Source organism: Cololabis saira, chromosome 17 (genome assembly GCF_033807715.1).
Source record: "Cololabis saira isolate AMF1-May2022 chromosome 17, fColSai1.1, whole genome shotgun sequence".
Taxonomy (NCBI): domain Eukaryota; kingdom Metazoa; phylum Chordata; class Actinopteri; order Beloniformes; family Belonidae; genus Cololabis; species Cololabis saira.
The window spans coordinates 18,525,134-18,546,687 of NC_084603.1; the positions used below are offsets into that span (position 1 = coordinate 18,525,134).

The following is a 21,554-nucleotide window of genomic DNA, read 5'->3' on the forward strand; positions in this document are numbered from 1 at the left end:
TACACTGTAATTCTACTAAAATGAAACAAATGGCAGCGTTTATTGCTGTAATTGTGGTGTTTAAATGACAGATTGGTGTTTGTGCCAGGTTTTTCTCAAGAAAACAAACTGCCGAACTACATTTAAGTTCTTCGCAGTGTTGACAAATCAGATGGTTTCACTTTAAATCTTCATACAGATATTTTCAGTATTAGAAAAAGAGAAGAGAATCTGCAGCATGTGAACCCTGACTGCTGTTAAACACAATCACTTCCCACGCTGCTACACTGGAAGTCAGTAAATCTGTAACTTCTGCTATTGTGTTGTATCCACCAGTAAACCAGTAAAAATAGACTAATGTTTCAGTCATAGTACCTCTTTTAGCCTGATTTGTTTGTGTGTGTGTGTAAAATAAAATTAAAAAATAGTATCAGGGGCCGCTTGGTGGCGCAGTGGGTTAAGCAGCGGGCCATATACTGAGGCTACAGTCCTCCTCCTGCAGCGGTCGCGGGTTCAAATCCAGCCCGCGCACCTTTGCTGCGTGTCTTCCCCGTTCTCTCTCTCTACCCCTTTCCAGTCTGCATCTCCAATAAAGGGCCACTAGAGCCCAAAAAAACCTTAAAAAAAAAAAAAAATACTATCAGGCAAAAACAACTTGGGGATTTTTTTCCCCATACCTTTTACACTGCAAAAACTCTAAATCTTAACAAGAATATTTGTCTTATTTCTAGTTAAAGTGTATCATTTTTAGTCAAACAAATCTCATTACACTTAAAACAAGTGTCATTACCAGAAAAATAACTTATTTGACAATTTTCACCTGTTTCAAGTAAATTTTCACTTGAAATAAGTAGAAAAATCTGCCAGTGAAGATTTTTTTGCTTGTAATGAGAAGATACTGTAAATCTTGTTCCACTGGCAGATTTCTTTCTACTTGTTTCAAGTGAAAATTTACTTGAAACAGGTGAAAATTGTCAAGTAACAAGTTGTTTTTCTGGTAATGACTCTTGTTTTAAGTGTAATGAGATTTTTTGCAGTGTATTTATTTAACAAAAATGGATCAAAAAGGAAAGCTAGAAAATACAGATACAGTACCCGCTGTGATTAAGTAGCTTGTACCGGTACATCCATCTTTTGCAGCAGTAGATACTTCATACTTTAGATACTGGGCTCCTGAATGACTTTATCGCCTTCTTACATCGTTGTGCAGAAATTTGTCCCAAATCTTAGACAAATCTTTTTTCTTATTTATCTTCTGAAGACCTCTGATGTTGTTTGCTGGTCTCATTTAGATCAGTAACCGACCAAATCGTCTAATTTCAGCCCAGTTAGTTGTCTGACACAGTGTTCCCCAACCTTTTTTCCTTGTTCCCCCCTACTTGTGTCTAAGACCCGCCGGGCCCCCGACCCGTACGTACTAGCACCAAAAGAGTGAAGTTATTCGTTAATAATAATAATTCTTTATTTTTAAAAAGGGACAGTGTACATTGATAAACATTTCTTTGCAGAAAGTAAATGTACCCGAGTTAGCCGAAAGGCTAATTTTCATCGGCAGTCCCTTCGGCAGATGTTAATAGACATTTTTAAAAATAAATAAAAAATGCACAATAGACAATAAACAAAAACATTACAAATCTTTAATTGAAAAAATGAACATTAATTATGTTTTTTTGATACATTTCTCTTTGGTTTACCCAGTATACAGATGACTTTGTTTTTCTCACCTTCATTTTGTGTCACCAATGTATAAAATATGCACAAAAAATAATTGCAAGGACATAAAAATATTTCTGAAAAATGTCTCTTTTAATATGAGAGAAAAATGTTTAACATTTTTCCTTTACCAACCTGTCGGAGTAGTAGTATGATTAAATGTTGACTAATGATACATTAATATGTTTTTAAGTTTTTATCCTGCTAAATAACATATTTTGGTCATTTTAAAATACTAAGTATATATATATATATATATATATATATATATATATATATATATATATATATATATATATATAGTGTATATATATATATATATAATACTAAGTGGGTTTATAAAGACTTGGATTACTGTATTCCATTAGGTGTGTTATTGTGATTTTTTATTTATTTAACATGCGCAAATATAATTTTTACAACTGCATATCCTCAAAGCAGACAAAGTTTCGCACCCCCCCAGAGATCTCTGGCCCCCCCAGGGGGGGCCCGGACCCCGGGTTGGGAGACACTGATCTGACACATGGTTTAACGTGTGACTCCAGTAAACTCGGGTTTACAGGAGTTCATGGTCGACTCAGCGGCTGCAGAGAGCTGCAGGTGCTGTGGCTGCAAGATAACCTCAAATCATCACCTTTCTGCCAGACGCACTGGTCATGGAGGCCAAACGGCTCAACCTTGGTCTCCTCCGTCCCCGGGACGCTGTTCCAGAAGTATTCTGGTTTGTTCAGATGCAGTCTTGCAAATCTCAGTCGTGTTTCCATGTCCTTCATAGACAGAAGAGGATTTCTCCCCTTTCTCCAGCTGAATTTATACCCCAGTTCCTACGTTTGTACATTCATCTCTGCATTTGTCCAGTAGATTAGTCTTTTGCTTTTCATTTAATCAAAAACTTTTACTTAGGTTTCATATGAAAATTAAAGCTGCAAGCAGCGATGAACGGGCCCTCGCGCGAGTAATTTTCACCAATGAAGGTCAAGGACTCAATACCGAGTCCGATGACATCACCCACATGTCTTTATCACAACCCGTTCCAAAGTTATGGCAGATAATAGGGACTATCAAATATCGACCAATCAAAAGAAGGGGCGGGGCTAATTTGCACCAATTATGTTCAAAGACTCAAAACTGAGTCCAATGACACCACCCACGACTCTCTATGTCAAACCATTCAAAAGTTATGGCAGAAAGTAGGAACTATCAAATATGGACCAATCAGATGAAGGGGGGGTGCGCTTTTTGGCGTCTAGCGTCGCCACGGTAACGCTTTTGACTGAGAAAAGTAATGCGCATCGTTGCAGGATGGAGACGCACATTTTGATGTATAACACACCTGGGTGCACGTTACGGCTCGGGCGAAGAAGCGGCCGAAGGAATGGCATAAATTGCGCCAAAATTACAAGATTAATTCAAAATGGCCGACTTTCTCTTGGGTTTCGGCCATGGCGCCAAGAGACTTTTCTTTAAGTTGTGACATGATACAGGTGTGTGCCGATTTTCGTGCATGTACGTCAAACCGTATTGTGGGGCTTGAGGCACAAAGTTTTCTAGGGGGCGCTGTTGAGCCGTTAGGCCACGCCCATTAATGCAAACCATTAAATATCACATTTTCCACCAGGCCTGGCTTGGTGAAAAATTTGGTGACTTTTGGGGCACGTTTAGGGGGAAAAAAGGCCCTCCTTTCGTCGGAAAAATAAAAACTTCTTTCACAAAACTGACCAGAATTACGTTTCTATAAGGTCAAAACGTTTTAATGGTTTTGATGAAGTGGTAAACTTCCATACATTCATTCATTCATTATTAATTCATTCATTCTTTCATCCATTCATGTGCAGCCTCCCATCGGCCGGTCATAGACACGACTTTGTACACTTTCAATCTGAGCAGCTATCTTATATTCTATTCATTATTCACTCACCCTGAGCTGATCGCCTGTATTTTATCGGGTTATCTCCCAGAAAAGATACTCAATAAGAGCTTTGATCGGTCAAAATGATGAATGTTTCAGAGCAGACTCTTTGATGTGCAAGGCACCAGCTCAGATCTGAAAAACGCACATATATACAGAAACTGTAACGACTGATTCAGAGATTCAGCCAGACATGTTTGGAGCTCGAGTAAACCCACGTTCACGCCGGACTCTGCTGCGTTTACGCCCAACGGCTTCAAGGCTCCAACACTCCCAGTCCAGCTCTAATCAGTGGAGCTGGATCAGTCACATCTTTTGTTGATTTGATCTTTAACTGTAACAGCAGAGCAGCTCGCTGTAAAAGACCCAGAACCAGAGCTGGATCTCCAGACAACGTGGGGATTGTTACTTAATTCCTTACTCTTCCTCTTGTCCTGAGTGTTTGACATTTGTGACTTTGGTGGACTGTGATATAATTTCAGCAACGGGTTTCCTACTGATATGTACGGAAGAGTGTCGGGGCCAGGCAGGAGAAAAATGAAAATTATATTTTAGAGGAGGGAGATGTTTTTTTCATTATGCACTTCGAGAAAAAAGTCAAAATGTCGAGAAAAAAGTTGAAATGCAGAGAAAAAAGTTGAAATCTCGAGATTAATGTTGAAGTACAATTTCAAGAAAAAAGTCGAAATTTCTTGAATAAAGTTGAAATGGTGAGGAAAAAAAAGGTGAAATTTCAACTTTATTCACGAAATTTCGACTTTATTCTTGAAATTGTATTTCAACATTAATCTCGACATTTCGACTTTTTTCTCAAAAAAGTTGAAAGTTGAAATGTCGAGATTAATGTTGAAATACAATTTTGAGAAAAAGGTCAATGTTGAGAAAAAAGTAAAAATTTTGTGAATAAAGTTGAAATGTTGAGAAAAAAGGCGAAATTTCAACTTTATTCTTGAAATTGTATTTCAACATTTATCTCGACATTTCAACTTTTTTCTCGACATTTCGACTTTTTTCTCGAAGTGCACAATAAAAAGAAATCTACACAATTTCGAGAAAAAAGTCGAAATGTTGAGAAAAAAGTCAAAATTTCATGAATAAAGTTGAAATGTTGAGAAAAAAGTTAAAATTTCATGAATAAAGTTGAAATATTCAGGAAAAAGGCGAAATTTCGACTTGATTCTCGAAATTTTGACGTTATTCTTGAAATTGTATTTCAACATTAATCTGGACATTTCAACTTTTTTCTCAAAGTGCGCAATAAAAAAAAATCTTCCTCCTCTAAAATATTTTTTCTCCTGCATGGCCTTAATACTCTTCCATAGATTTGCAACAACATTAATGTTAACGTTTCTGATGACTCTCCTTAATTTTGTCCACAAAAATAAAATCTAATGAAGAATGTGTGTAATAACTAACTGAGCTGATGTCTATGATATTCAGCAGCGCAGCAGCGTCGGGTTAATGCTGCCACTGTGACAGATTACACGGCGGTGTTGGATTTAGCTGCGAGCGCTGCTCTGCTGGAGCACATCATTTGCTCGTTGCAGGAATACTGGGAAGTGGAAAGTGAGAGCCCTCCATGTGCTTGAAGAGTGATTGTATTTCTGCACTCGTGTGCCCTCATATCTCATCATCGCTCTGGAAGTGTCGGAGCTTATTTAATCTGAACCCTCATTCGGATCTTTTTGACACGGCCTTAACGTCTTTCTTTGTCCATCAATAAAAACCTCTGAACTCTCGCGGTGAAAGACACATGCCTGTTCATTAGAACAAGAAATATTTTTAGATTAAATGCAGATTAACACCTTTGCCAAGTTTAGTATTCGCAGAGATGCAAATTGACTCCCTACAACTCGATACCAGAGCTGGGTAGAGGAGCCAAAAATTGTACTCAAGTAAAAGTACTGTTCAGAATAATATGACTCAAGTAGAAGTAAAAAGTAGTCATCCAATTAATTACTAAAAGTAAAAAAGTACTTGGTGAAAAAACTACTCAAGTACTGAGTAACTGTTGAGTAACGTGTGATTTATTTTTTTAACACAACCATTCAAACAGACAAAAGTACAAAATAATCTTCAGGCAAATTAAATCAATAAAATAATAAAATAAATTAAAATTAATATAAAATAAAAAATAGCTTGAATTAAAATAATATTAAATTCAAGTGCTTTAATAAATAATAAAATAATAACAGAATAAAAAAATAAATTAAGTACAAGTAGCACAAAATTTCCAGCCTTTGTACTTTTCCTTTTTAACCAGGCAGAACTAGAACAAACATGAACTCATAGAAATCTGTTTGTGTGTTTGAGTCTGTGTAAATGTGACAAAACATGCAAAAACAAACATTTTTCCCAAAGAATCACCCAGTGATGTCATGAGATTGACGCGTACGCGGATAAAAGGGATAAAAGAAAAGTAACAGCTCAACGTAGCCTAATGTAGCGGAGTAAGAGGAACAGTTTCTGCTTCACAAATCTACTCAAGTAAAAGTAAAAAGTATAGTGATTCAAAACTACTCCTAAAAGTACAACATTTCCCAAAACTTACTCAAGTAAATGTAACGGAGTAAATGTAACTCGTTACTACCCACCTCTGTTTGATACCCATATCGACCAATCAGAAGAAGGGACGGGGCTAATTTGCACCAATTAAGGTGAAGGAGTCCGATGACACCACCCACGACTCTCTATGTCAAACCATTCAAAAGTTATGGCAGAAAGTAGGAACTATCACATATGGACCAATCAGATGAAAGGGGGGCGCGCTCTTTGGCGTCTAGCGTCGCCACGGTAACGCTTTTGACTGAGAAAAGTAACGAATGCGCGTCGTCGCAGGATGGAGGCGCACATTTTGATGTATAACACACCTGGGTGCACGTTACGGTTCGGGCGAAGAAACGGCCGAAGAAATGGCATAAATTTCGCCAAAATGACACGATTAATTCAAAATGGCCAACTTCCTGTTCGGCTGAAAGATACTGTCTGTTCATTAGAACAAGAAATATTTTTAGATTAAATGCTGCTTAACACCTTTGCCAAGGTATTCGTATTAGTATTCACAGAGATGCAAATTACTTCGCTACGACTCGATACACTTTCTATTTGAAAATCCCAGAAGTCTGTTCTGCTCCTCTGTGCATCATGTACGTTATAAATAGTGCTGGTTTACACGGCTCAAGTTGTGTTTTTGTTTGTTTGTTGGTGTTTTTTTTAGTGAGTTATGAGCAGAAAATAAAATGCAATGAAAATTCTTCTTGGGAAGCTTTTATTATTGAGAGCAGCGAAGCCTACAGTAGATATTCTCACACCGAGCTGCAATTAAACATTAGCAAACTAATAAATGATAATTAGCTAATTATCTCAAAGCCGGTAATGTGTAGTTCAGTGAAGGTTAGTTATCTTGAAGGTTGGGTAGGAGATGAAAGAAAAACAAAAACCAGGAAGAGTCACAGATTATGAAAACAAACAAAAGTGCAATGTTGCACCTTGTTCAAAAACACATGAACAAAAAATGACTTTCTTTTTTATTTTAATTAGCGGGAATCATGAGTATTTCCACAGGGCCCAAACTGTTTTCATGTGTCTACATTACCAGGAACAGGAACAACTAGTGTTGTGTCTGTTTCTTCAATTTTAGTTTTAGTCTTTGGGTCCAGCTATCATTTTAGATTTTATTATTTTTAGTCTCGTTCATTCTCCTTTTAGTCGTGTCGTGAGAAAACAAGAGCAGAGGTTTTATGTTTAGGACCGAAGCTGTGCTCCTATAAAACATTTAGGTCTTATTCTATGAGCCCAGAATCCTTATGGATGGATGTTATTTCAGTTTTATTTTGAATAAATTTAAGATATTCCTTAGAAGACGGCTTCTAAAATCCATTTTCGCTCCAATGATTGAAATAAGTGAGAGAATTCCACCTCATGCGATGGCGTTGTGTTTAATACGTTACACTAGTGTTGTTTCTGTCAGCCTGTTTCAATTTTAGTTTTAGTCTAGTCTTTGGGTCCAGCTATCATTTTAGTTTTTATTATTTTTAAACACGTTCATTCTCCTTTTAGTCATGTCAAGTTTCAGTCGACTAAAAGTCTGAGCATTTTAGTCTCATTTTAGTCAGAATTGTCCATTTTAGTCTCGTTTTAGTCAAAGATTGTATTTAGCCAAACCCATTTTACAATTCAAACAAGGTTATCTTATTATTATATTATTGTTACCTTATAGACTCAATAATACATTCATTCCAGATACAGAAGACTCTAATTTGAGTTTACAACATATTTATTTTTCCGCATTTTTCCCTTTTTTTTCTCTCTTTTTCTTTTTCCACAACACATTGGGTTTTCTTTTCCACATCTATGTAGGAAAGTGGATCCAAAGATGGATCTTCTTCTTCTTTTCCCCCCCAGAGCAGATCCCAACATTTCTCTATGTAACTTTGTTTTTAATGGACGTTAACTCTGCAGTTGCATCTTCTGGATCTGATTCCGCTGCAGCGACTGGGATTGAGGACTAACGTCACCCAGCAGAACTAAACCAGAGAAACTACTGAAAACATGGACATTAAACCAGAGAAACTACTGAAAACATGGACATTAAACCAGAGAAACTACTGAAAACATGGACATTAAACCAGAGAAACTACTGAAAACATGGACATTAAACCAGAGAAACTACTGAAAACATGGACATTAAACCAGAGGAAACTACTGAAAACATGGAAATTAAACCAGAGAAACTACTGAAAACATGGACATTAAACCAGAGAAACTACTGAAAACATGGACATTAAACCAGAGAAACTACTGAAAACATGGACATTAAACCAGAGGAAACTACTGAAAACATGGAGATTAAACCAGAGAAACTACTGAAAACATGGACATTAAACCAGAGGAAACTACTGAAAACATGGACATTAAACCAGAGAAACTACTGAAAACATGGACATTAAACCAGAGGAAACTACTGAAAACATGGAGATTAAACCAGAGAAACTACTGAAAACATGGACATTAAACCAGAGGAAACTACTGAAAACATGGAGATTCAGGATCTTTGTTAGAACATTTCGTCTCGTTTTGATCAACGAAAATGAAGACACATTTTAAAAGAGTTTTTATTCCTCTACGATATTTCATTATATATTTAATTATCGTTATCGTCACATGACCAGCATTTTCGTTGCGTCTCGTCTAGTTTTCCTCAGGTGATAAAGGTTCATTGACGACGATATTTAGTCATAATTTTCGCTGACAAAAGCAACTTTACTCACAACTAAATGTTTGGAAACCCTTTCGAACATGAAACAGGTTCAGAGCAGCCCAAAAAACCTGCTGTTGCTCTGTGCTGACTGGATACAGCACGAGCAGGATATGATACGGTTTTCTTCCAGTGCTATCCGCCTCCTCTCTCTCGTTGCAACATCGCACTCTATGCAAGCAGAGACACAGAAACCATCTGACCTCCTTCAATGTTTATTTCATCAATCAGTTTGTTGTTCTTGGCCTTTGCCATGTCTGCTTTTTTATTTAATTGGTAAACAGCGAATGTGGTGCGCTACCGTCGCAGTGGTAGTTTGCTAATCCAATTTCAGGTATCTACCTATCTGCCCACCCTTTAAGCTAAAACCTGCTCCTGATCACATACAGTGACACATGAAACCACACAAAAAAACGACAGTTCTCTCAGTTTAGTTTTATAAATAAAACTCTCTTGCTGTTTCGGTGCATGATTGTGAAACTGTCTCAGTGGTTTGCAGCAGCAGCATGGAAATGCTAAGGCACAGTGTGGAGGACTCGGTGTACTCCTGAGTACTTTATACTTTATAACCCCCAACTGTAGAAACAAACATTCAAAGCAGGAAAAAAAACTACATTTTTTGTTTCAGGTTTTGTTCCCCGAATCTAAAAAAATGTCATATATCAGTCACAGCTTCCATATTTAGGGCCGAGCACTTACAGTGCGAAGGCCCTATTGTATCTGTAGGAATTTTCTTTTTCTTTCTTTCTTTCTTTCTTTCTTTCTTTCTTTCTTTCTTTCTTTCTTTCTTTCTTATTTTTCCGACGAAATTTTGCACGCGAGTCAGGAAAATTTGAATATTTATTGGTTTGCATTAATGGGCTCGGCCTAACGGCTCAACAGCGCCCCCTAGAAAACTTTGTGCCTCAAGCCCCACAATACGGTTTGACGTACATGCACGAAAATCGGTACACACCTGTATCATGTCTCAACTTAAAGAAAAGTCTCTTGGAGCCATGGCCGAAACCGAACAGGAAGTCGGCCATTTTGAACATTTTGAATTAATCGTCATCATTTTGGCAAAATTTATGCCATTTCTTCAGCCGTTTCTTCGCCCGAACCGTAACGTGCACCCAGGTGTGTTATACATCAAAATATGCATCTCCATCCTGCGACGATGCGCATTACTTTTCTCAGTCAAAAGCGTTGCCATGGCGACGCTAGACGCCAAAAAAGCGCGGCCCCCCCATCATCTGATTAGTCCATATTTGATAGTTCCGATTTTCTGCCATAACTTTTGACTGGCTTGACATAAAGAGTCGTGGGTGGTGTCATCGGACTCAGTTTTGAGTCTTTGAACATAATTGCTGCAAATTAGCCCCGCCCCTTCTTCTGATTGGTCGATATGAAGTCATACAAGCTTCCACTGCCGTCCCGTTCATCGCTGCTTGCAGCTTTAATTGTCCTTTTTCTTTTCTTTTTTTCCCTTTATCTGTATTTTTCTAGCATTTCCATGTCAACTCTTTCTAATCTTTGCAACTTCCCCTTTTGTTCTGGACAACTGGGCTGAAATGCACTCTTGCAATGAAATGTCACTTCATATACTTTGCAACAGCATACAGAACCTGATGCAAGTATTGTGAACTAAAGTTGGGCTTTTATAGTCTAAAATTGCAAGTGTGTACTTAATTGAATGCTATACAGGACTGTCTCAGAAAATTAGAATATTGTGATAAAGTCCTTTATTTTCTGTAATGCAAAAATGTCATACATTCTGGATTCATTACAAATCAACTGAAATATTGCAAGCCTTTTATTATTTTAATATCTGATTATGGTTTACACAGTTTAAGAAAACTCAAATATCGTATCTCAAAAAATTAGAATATTCTGGGAATCTTAATCTTAAACTGTAAGCCATAATCAGCCATATTAAAATAATAAAAGGCTTGCAATATTTCAGTTGATTTGTAATGAATCCAGAATGTATGACATTTTTGTTTTTTTTAATTGCATTACAGAAAATAAAGAACTTTATCACAATATTCTAATTTTCTGAGACAGTCCTGTATATGTTTTTTTGTTTTTATGTTGTATCTTTATACCATTACACATAAGCCACCTCCTTTTTACATTTCCTTTTCTATACAAAGCAGCTGAAACCTTTTATTGCTGCACACTGTCCTGCGATTGCAGCAAAAAGGGGAAGAAGAAAAGGTTTATAATAAGTTATGTTTGACTCTTTTGACGAATGTCATCCAGCAGCTTACTTTGCATATTCATGTGATGTTTATGCTGCAGATGGGGGGCAAAGATCATCAAATCCTCAAGTAAATAAGCGCATGTAATGACATGACATGACAACTTCAGGCTCCGCCGTGAATGAAGGGCAAAAGTTTCCCTCTCGCTCTAAATTTAGCGGTTGGAATGAGAGGTGAGGGGGAAAAGTATGATCTAATCCTGCAGAGTACGAGCAGGGATGGGAATGACAGCACGGTGTCAGCACAGTGGAGATGAAGGTAATCTCTTCCTTTTTGATGCGTGTTTGCTCGCACAGGTAGACAAGGTAAAATAGATGTGTAAGGAGATGAAAAGCGCCGTCAGGCTCGATCTCTAAGACGCCGCTTGTGTTTGGCAGCCGTGTGAGGAAGTGACTTTCAGCTGCCGCGCGTCACATCAACATGAAGAACAATGGCCACTCAAAGAGGACGGGCTAAGCTCACATCTGTGGCTACAATATATGTATATGTGTGTGTGTGTGTGTGTGTGTGTATATATCTATGTGGCTGTGTGTGTGTGTGTGTGTGTGTGTGTGTGTGTGTGTGTGTGTGTGTGTGTGTGTGTGTGTGTGTGTGTGTGTGTGTGTGTGTGTGTGAGGGATGGGCGGTATGGACTAAAAAATGTATCATGATAATTTCTGTCATTTATCCCGCTAACGATAAAAATGACGATAAAAAAATACCAATTCAACTCCACCTTTGTAACTATAAATCTATCACCACATTCAGTCTTTGGAGCCAAATCACTGCTCTAAAAGATACTAAATGTTACTAAACTACACCAATTAAATTGACTGACTCAGATCGGCCATGTTTGTTACACAAACACGTACGTGTTACACGTATCAACGGGAATTTATCCTTCTTTCTTTCTTTCTTTCTTTCTTGCTCATTTCTTTCTTTCTTTCTTTCTGGCTCATTTGTTTCTTTCTTTCTTTCTTTCTTTCTTTCTTTCTTTCTGGCTCATTTCTTTCTTTCTTTCTTTCTTTCTTTCTTTTTTTTCAGGCTCAAATCTTTCTTTCTTTCTTTCTGTCTTTCTTTCTGGCTCATTTCTTTGTTTCTTTGTTTCTTTGTTTCTTTCTTTCTTTCTTTCTTTCTGGCTCATTTCTTTCTTTCTTTCTTTCTGGCTCATTTCTTTCTTTCTTTCTTTTTTTTCTTTCAGGCTCATTTCTTTCTTTCTTTCTTTCTGGCTCATTTCCTTCCTTCCTTCCTTCCTTCCTTCCTTCCTTCCTTCCTTCCTTCCTTCCTTCCTTCCTTCCTTCCTTCCTTCCTTCCTTCCTTCCTTCCTTCCTTCCTTCCTTCCTTCCTTCCTTCCTTCCTTCCTTCCTTCCTTCCTTCCTTCCTTCCTTCCTTCCTTCCTTCCTTCCTTCCTTCCTTCCTTCCTTCCCTTCTTTGTTGATTTAACACAGAACCATAAATCAGCTTCACACAAAATCATCATCAACAGAAATTTATCGTTTTTACCGTGAGATACAAATTCTTACCGTGGGGAATTTTTTTGACGGTTTATCGTGAACGGTAAAATATCACCCATTCCTAGTGTGTGTGTGTGTGTGTGTGAGTATAACATTATTATTTGATGTAAGTATCAAGAATATGCAGTGACACTAAAATACGAGTGATATTGGCTTTGTGTGGATGTCACATTTATTTTCCTTCTGTTTTAAAAGAAAAAGCAAAGGTTTGATGATTTTTCAGAGAGATCAGTCCAGTTTTAGCCTCGCTAGATCCAATTTGAATGTTGACACAGTTTTCATGTAACGGATAAAAGCAGAAAAAAGAGTAGTAGTCAGAAAGGAGGGAAGAAAAAGCCTGTCAAGCCCGAATGTGATTGTGAAAGCTTTAGTGCAGGTCTGTGAGCGTCATGTGGAACGTCTCTCCACCACAAGGCTTTAAAGATGATGTGAAAGAGCCAGAGACTGTTGTGACCACGCTGCTGTAACGCTGCTGTATCCTGTAAAAAGCAGCTCGTTATAAACAGCATACGTGGTTTTGTTGTTGGCCGTGAACGGAGACAGCAGCGGTGACCCGCTTGCATGAGGTTTCACAGTGACACACCACCTTCATTTACTCACACCGTGGGAGCTTTTCTCTGAGCTTTCCAGCGACTGGACCACGGGGCATTTTAAATAACATCTAAAAATGTTTTGGGGTTTGTTTCTTAGTGTCATGCTTTTGTGTTTGTTAGTTTGCTTCTCTTTCCTGTCCTCTCAAACCATCAACGGGTTGTAGACTTAGGACCCATAGACTTGGGTCTATTATAGCCAGGCACAACCTATCTTTTCACTGCTACGCAGGTAGGTAGTGTAAACTCTAGTGTGTTAGAGTCAGTAGTCATAGTTGCAGCTATAGAACAAGACTATAATAGTTAGTCTCAAATATAGCTTGGTGGTAGATATGCTGCTATAGGCCTATGCTGCAGGGGGGCACCGACATGATCTCACCTTTCTTCTCCTCTCCTCTTCCCTTCCTCTCTTCTCCTTTTCCATATTTATTTATTTAAGTATGTCATAGCTATCATTTTTTTTGTCCATCGCACCTGTAGTTTCTTGTGCCGGCCCCCCTTTTTTCTCTTTTGTGCATGTTTGCAGGCCAGAGCTTCGGGAACTGCATGCTGGCCTGTGGTCCCGGTCCCCCCCCCCCCCCATCCCCAGTCATCCCGTTGCTGCTTCCACCTGCCTGCGCCCCCACCCCCCCTCTGGTCATCCTGCTGCTGTTTCCACCTGCCTGCGTGGATGCCTGCTGTGTGCTGCTGACGTCCCGACCCCCCCAGTCTGGCCTTCGGTTTGACGTACATGCACGAAAATCGGTACACACCTGTATCATGTCACAACTTAAAGAAAAGTCTCTTGGCGCCATGGCCCAAACCCAACAGGAAGTCGGCCATTTTCAATTAGTCGTGTCATTTTGGCGCAATTTATGCCATTCCTTCAGCTGTTTCTTCGGCCGAACCGTAACGTGCACCCAGGTGTGTTATACATCAAAATGTGTGTCTCCATCCTGAGATGCGCATTACTTTTCTCAGTCAAAAGCGTTATCGTGGCGACGATAGACGCCAAAAAGCGCGCCCCCCCTTCATCTGATTGGTCCATATTTGATAGTTCCTACTTTCTGTCATAACTTTTGAATGGTTTGACATAAAGACTAGTGGGTGGTGTCATCGGACTTAGTTTTGAGTCCTTGACTTTTATTGGTGAAAATTGCACGCACGAGAGCCCGTTCATCGCTGCTTGAAGCTTTAATTCTTTTTTTATTCCATTTTTTTTGCTCTGTCTTATGTCTGTCTGATTATATGTTTTATATATATATATATGTATTTCTGTATGTTTTATTCTGTAAAGCACTTTGGCTCACCTAGAGGTGGCTGTAAAGGGCTATATAAATACAGTACATTTACATTTGTGACTCAAATGCTCGGGTCTGCTGGGCACGTCTTCAAGTTGAGATTGATTTCTTCCCCTCTTCTTCCATCCCCGATGCCTAACACCCAAACACTCGATCCAATCCACGGGACGTCTTAGTAAAGATATGCTTTTCACAAACGGTCCTCTTTATAAATACTAACATGCTTAGTTGTAATGCACTGAAACAGATTGCAATGCAATTGAAATGACTCTATACTAAATTAAACTGAACTGAAATAGACAAATATGATTTTTTCAATAAAGCACTCCAACATTATGTTTGTATATAGTGCTATTATAGTGCTAAAATGGTGCTATTTCAATAGACAGATTGAATATAATTGAAATGCCATGTTTAGAGGCTGAGATGTCGTTACTGCATGAGATCACATCTGGTGATATGTGAAATAAAAAAAGTGACAGCCAGCTCCGCACCGCCACGATCCCTCTCTCCAGTGCTTCCACAAAAAAAACGCTTGTAAGAAGAACTGGACAACTCCCCTGCGACTTTACCCACAGATTAGCTTTTGAAGCCTTTTTTTTTTTTTTACAAATACTACATAGCATCTGTAGGAATTCTTTTTTTTTTTTCCTTGTCTTCCTCGTTTCCTCGTTATTTTTCCGACGAAATGAGGGCCTTTTTGCCCCCCTAAACGTGCCCCAAAAGTCACCAAATTTTGCACCAAGCCAGGCCTGGTGAAAAATGTGATATTTCATGGTTTGCATTAATGGGCGTGGCCTAATGGCTCAACAGCGCCCTCTAGAAAAATTTGTGCCTCAAGCCCCCCAATACGGTTTGACGTACATTCAAAGTCTCTTGGCGCCATGGCCGAAACCGAACAGGAAGTCGGCCATTTTGAATTAATCGTGTAATTTTGGCGCAATTTATGCCATTCCTTCGGCCGTTAATACGGCCCGAACCGTAACGTGCACCCAGGTGTGTTATACATCAAAATGTGCGTCTTTTGTACTTTTCTCAGTCAAAAGCATTACCGTGGCGACAATAGACGCCAAAAAGTGTGCCCCGCCTTCATCTGGTTGGTCCATATTCGATAGTTCCCCACAATACGGTTTGACGTACATGCACGAAAATCGGTACACACCTGTATCATGTCGCAACTTAAAGAAAAGTCTCTTGGCGCCATGGCCGAAACCCAACAGGAAGTCGGCCATTTTGAATTAATCGTGTAATTTTGGCAAAATGTATGCCTATCCTTCAGCCGCTTCTTCGCCCGAACCGTAACGTGCACCCAGGTGTGTTATACATCAAAATGTTCATCTCCATCCTGCGAAAACGCGCATTACTTTTCTCAGTCAAAAGCGTTACCGTGGCGACGATAGACGCCAAAAAGCGTGCCCCCCCTTCATCTGATTGGTCCATATTTGAAAGTTCCTACTTTCTGCCATAACTTTTGAATGGTTTGATATAGAGAGTCTTGGGTGGTTTCATCCACTAAATGTCCAGGACTGAAGAATCTACATCAAGTCACACAAGCTTCCACTGCAGCCTGAATGTTACAAGGGTGAAGGGCCGTTCATCGCTGCTTGCAGCTTTAATTATTTCTTTCGTTTCTCACTGCCAGATGTGTTGATTCTTCTTATTTTGATAGATCTGCTCTATCAAAGAGGCAGCGGGGCCCCTTTTAGGGAAGTCTGTGTGACATAGACTATTTATAACAACGAAAGGACCATTCGGTCACGAGACCGATGGGTTTACGAACACCGGTTCTGTCTCCCTCGAGTCTGAGTCCATGACTACACCCAGATTTCGGACCTTATCGGTGGTTTGTAGTTGTAATACCCGAAGCTGTGTGCTCACTCTTAAACACTCTTCTTTTGGTCCAAAAACAAATACTTTAGTTTTGTTTTTGTTCATTTGAAGAAAATGATGCCACTCACTGATTTGTTCCATGTGTAGCGGGTCCCGGCTGGGCCGCTAGCAGATAGATAATCCTGGACCTGGCGTACTGGAAACACACAAATAGAATTAGTGACACCGGACCACCTCTGCTCATTCTCCAGTCCAACGGATTATATTTATTCACACATTTTCTTTAACTGTTCACTGCAACAATTAATTATTTCTGTATATTGTCTGCATTAACGCATTGGTATCAACCATATTTATGAAACATTTCCAGGAAATGTATATTTTAGTTTTTCTTTCAGAAATAAACAACAAAACAACCAATATCCTTTGCATTAAACCAAAGACAAACATTTTTCTTTGTAATCATGCATAATGTCTATAACTAATCATGTAATCTCATCAATCATGTACACTCTTTTCTCAAACACACATCACTAATCATGTAATCTGAGCAATCATGTACAAACTTTTCTGTCTCTTACTGAAAGAGTATTTTTGTACCTAAAGTACATAAAGTAAATTAAGTGTTCACTTAACATAACAGAATAATAATTATTGCAGTCACTAACTCACGTTATACAACATTAACACAAATTAAACAACATAGCTGACCGATAGCTTAGCCTTTTGGCTTTGAACTCGGGCTTGCGTTACCGTGGCAACAGCCGTAGCTGGTGTTAGCTTGTAGCTTAATATTATCTTTAGTGCTGAGCTAGACACTACACAAACACTGCTGCTCTCACACACACACACACACACAGTAATAATGTCCAACCTGAATCATGTATCACACAATTCTTAATAACAACCCACAAATGCCGGGGAGCCAAAATAAATAAATAAAAAGTACATGTAATCTAGCTGCGGCAGCGGCCGCCATCTTCACATACTCGGTTGTCACGTACGCTTGGATTCACTGTACTTAGTAACTGAACTCGTAACTTCTCGACTTTACGTCCGGGGTTTTCATATTAACTTAAAAACATCTGAGGTCACATCAAAACATAAATAACCAACCTGGAAACACACAAATAAAATCATTGACACCGGACCACCTCTGCTCATTCTCCAGTCCAACGGATTATGAGTTTCCCGTCCTCGTCGCGCTGTGAAGAGTCCCAGTGGCGCGGGCCGGGGCTGGTGCTGCCACCCTGTGTCTGTTTCTGGTACTACAAGTCCTTGTGTGTTTCTTTCTTATTCTCATTTTAGCAGGATGAAATAATGGTTATATTAACGGTGTCAAAGCTGCACTGAGATCCAACAGTACCAGCACTGTGGTATACACTAATACTACTAATACTACTCTGAAAGTTATGGAAGAGTATTAGGGCCAGGCAGGAGAAAAATAAAAATAATATTTTAGAGGAGGAAGTTTTTTTTTCATTATGCACTTCGAGAAAAAAGTCGAAATATTGATAAAAAAATCGAAATGTCGAGATTAATGTTGAAGTACAATTTCGAGAAAAAAGTCGAAATGTTGAGAAAAAAATCAAAATTTCGTGAATAAAGTTGAAATGTTGGGAAAAAAGGCGCAATTTCGACTTTATTCATGAAATTTTGACTTTATTCTTGAAATTGTATTTCAACATTAATCCCGACATTTCAGCTTTTTTCTCGACATTTCGACTTTTTACTGGAAATTGTATTTCAACATTATTCTCGACATTTCGACTTTTTTCTCGACACTTCGACTTTTTTTTAGACATTTCGACTTTTTTCTGGAAATTGTATTTCAACATTAATCTCGACATTTCGACTTTTTTCTCGACATTTCGACTTTTTTCTCCTTCCCCTCTCAAATATTTTTTCTCCTGCATGGCCCTAATACTCTTCCGTAGAAAGTATTACTTGTTATCTAAATTGTGATAAAATAATACTAGCTACAACCAACACTGACATATTAACACTGGCAGATTTGCTGTGTGCGTAATGTGAACATTAAGATGCAACAGACGGCGGTTGTATATTAGCGGGTTCCACATCTGCAGTACAAAGGAGAGGCTGCAGTTTGTGGAAACTCTCATTTGAAGAATCACAGACACGTCTATCTATAATTCAAGCCGGGAGTCGAACCTGAGTGGCCACGGAGGAGACGACTATTTGATATTTTGATTCTGTGTCAAAAGGCTAAGTCTGATTTTCTTTTTTTTTTCTTTCTTCTAAGCGATGTTCGAGCTGACATGTGTGAGGGTTTAGGGTCAACTTCTGAAGGAGGTGCAGCCCCTTTTCAAATTAAGTGATCCCACACTGATTCACAAATGAATAAATCACAAGCTCTGTTTAAAAGGTTGGCACTGTTTTTATGGCTTTATTCCTGAAGGTAATTAATCTTTTGTTGCCCCAAACTTCCAGCATGAATACCTTAACCTTGTGTGGACTGCACCTTTAAACTCCTGCATGTAGAAAATCTAATATAAAGGCAGAAACAACTTTAGAAAAGTATAATAAAAACATGTTTCACAGGAGGCTTAAGTCGATGCTTATATTATTCATATCTTTATCATTTTAGATTCTTTCTTAAAAGAACCTTTTCTGTTTCTGCTCGGCCACATGCAGCACCTTCCTGCACGCCATCCTGCTCTCTTAAAAAACTGTTGTTGTGGGTCTTTGTTACTTCACTTTGAAACAGAGGAGACACGGAGCAAGAAACGACCTGGAGCCATGAATTATGAATGAAAAGGGGGAAATAAATAATTTAGCCAGATTTTTTTGCATATTTTATGGTAATCATTTTCCTTTCATTTAGGAATCACAATTTCCTTACTGCACCGCTGACATTAAAATATGACCAAAATAAAATACGGCATAACAGCCAGGTCAATACTTTTTTTTTTCCTTTTTTTTTTAATATTTGACGCTGTAGGTGTTTAGAGGATATCGCCTCAGGAGCAGCGCTTTTATTCCTGTGTTTTTTCCCTTTTTTCTAGGGGTTCTGCACCCTTTGTAATGGCCTTTCATAGCCATCATCGTTTCCCATTGAGGAAAGTTGCTGCTTATAATGAGCAACAACCAGGTCGCCGGCGAAACCTTTGCTAAGATGCAGCGCTTTGTGAAACAGGAATAAATCCTGGCAGTATTTGTGTCCATATCTGACCCTGCAGGTTCGACTGTCACTCAGCTGAGCTCAGAAATACAGAACTGTAGAGGCTTGAAAACAAACTGTGCTGCAGGGAGGTGCTGCCATCTACCGTCTCCTGAGAGATACTGCACTTTCATCCCAATATGGAGATAAAAAAAAGTCAAAACATATCACAATTTAAAAAATTAAAGTGCAAGCAGCGATGAACGGGCCCTCAGGTCAATAATACTATAAAAAGTGCCTTTGCTGTTCACATAAAACTCAACTTATCATCATAATCATCATCAGAAATGACACCACCCACGACTCTCTATGTCAAACCATTCAAAAGTTATAGTAGAAAATAGGAACTATCAAATATGGACCAATCAGATGAAGGGGGGGGGGGCTAATTTGCACCAATTATGGTCAAGGACTCAAAACCGAGTCCGATGACACCACCCACGAGTCTTTATGTCAAACCATTCAAAAGTTATGGCAGAAAGTAGGAACTATCAAATATGGACCAATCAGATGAAGGGGGGGGGGGGCGCTATTTGGCGTCTATCGTCGCCACGGTAACGCTTTTAACTGAGAAAAGTAATGCCCATCGTCGCAGGATGGAGACGCACATTTTGATGTATAACACACTTGGGGGCACATTACGGTTCGGGTCGTATTAACTGCCGAAGAAATTGCATAAATTGCGCCAAAATTAACCAAAACAATTAATTAAAAATGGCCGACTTCCTGTTGGGTTTGGGCCATGGCGCCAAGAGACTTTTCTTTAAGTTGTGACATGATACAGGTGTGTACCGATTTTCGTGCATGTACGTCAAACCGTATTGTGGGGCTTGAGGCACAAAGTTTTCTAGGGGGCGCTGTTGAGCCATTAGGCCACGCCCATTAATGCAAACCATGAAATATCACATTTTTCACCAGGCCTGGCTTGGTGCAAAATTTGGTGACTTTTGGGGCACGTTTAGGGGGAAAAAAGACCCTCATTTCGTCGGAAAAATAAAGTAGAAAGAAAGAATTCCTACAGATACATGTAGATATGTACATTTATTAATATATTATGTAGATATATAGATGTATATTATGGATATATTGAGATTGAGATAGATAGATTGAGTCATATTATACATACAGTATTTATATATCTATATCTCTATTAATATATATTGATTTATGGTTATATGTGAATATGTCGATATATAGATTTATAGTAATTTTTATGTACGGTATATAATTGAAGGTAAATATATGAACCAGTATATACAGCATATTTACTCTTATATAGTTATTCAAGTGTATTGTTATATCATTGCTGTCTATTGTTCTCTATTATATATATATGTTTGCCTTGATTTGTTTGATTTTGACTATATTTATATGTACATATAATTGAGTATTATATCACTATATTGAACAGATTAAAGTAGGTATGGGTGTTTTATAAGTAAACTTATTGAAACTTGTCTTATATATATATTTGTATTGTTTTTTTACTTTTTTGTACCGTACTCTTTTTTTAACATACATGTTCAAAATAAAATCTTCAAATCAAATCAAATCATTCCAAATCATGTTTAGTAAAGTTCTCATTGAAGGCGATAAACCTGCAGTGAAACCATGTTTTCAGTTATTCATTTTTCTGCCACAGTGAGTTGATTTTTCTCTGATTTGTGTGTTTTTGTTTTTTAGAACTTGTCAGAATGTGACATCAGCAAGTTTAGTCTCATTCATCAGCCGTAAGTAATATTTCATATGCCTGGTATCATACTCCTGTTTTCTTTCATCCTTCAGTTCTTCATTTCTTCTATGTTTTCTTCTTTTTGTAGCTTTTTTCATAATTTGAACAAACATTTTGAGTAGCAATGAAATTATTTCATAAAGCATGCAATACTTTGTCTTTTTATTGTACCTACAGTTGTGCAAAGGTTAATACTTCTCTTTTAAAAGAAAAACAACAAAAGACACATTTATTAACAGATTTCAACATTCAGATTAATTTAAAAATATACAGGGCGAGCAACACAATAAAAGATATTTTCTTAAAATTTTTAAAACAGAAAGAAAGAGAAACATCAAACATAATTTGTC

General features: G+C 38.3%; 1 protein-coding gene across 2 annotated transcripts in view; it reads left to right on the plus strand.

The window, feature by feature from the left end:
* The window catches only part of blnk (B cell linker), a 58,304-nt gene that overhangs the window by 1,303 nt on the left and 35,447 nt on the right, over positions 1-21,554 (plus strand). For both annotated transcript variants that reach the window (XM_061744751.1, XM_061744750.1), the window contains exon 3: positions 21,156-21,202. In XM_061744751.1, the coding sequence (XP_061600735.1) occupies positions 21,156-21,202 (47 nt within the window). The remainder of the gene's footprint in view (positions 1-21,155; positions 21,203-21,554) is intronic.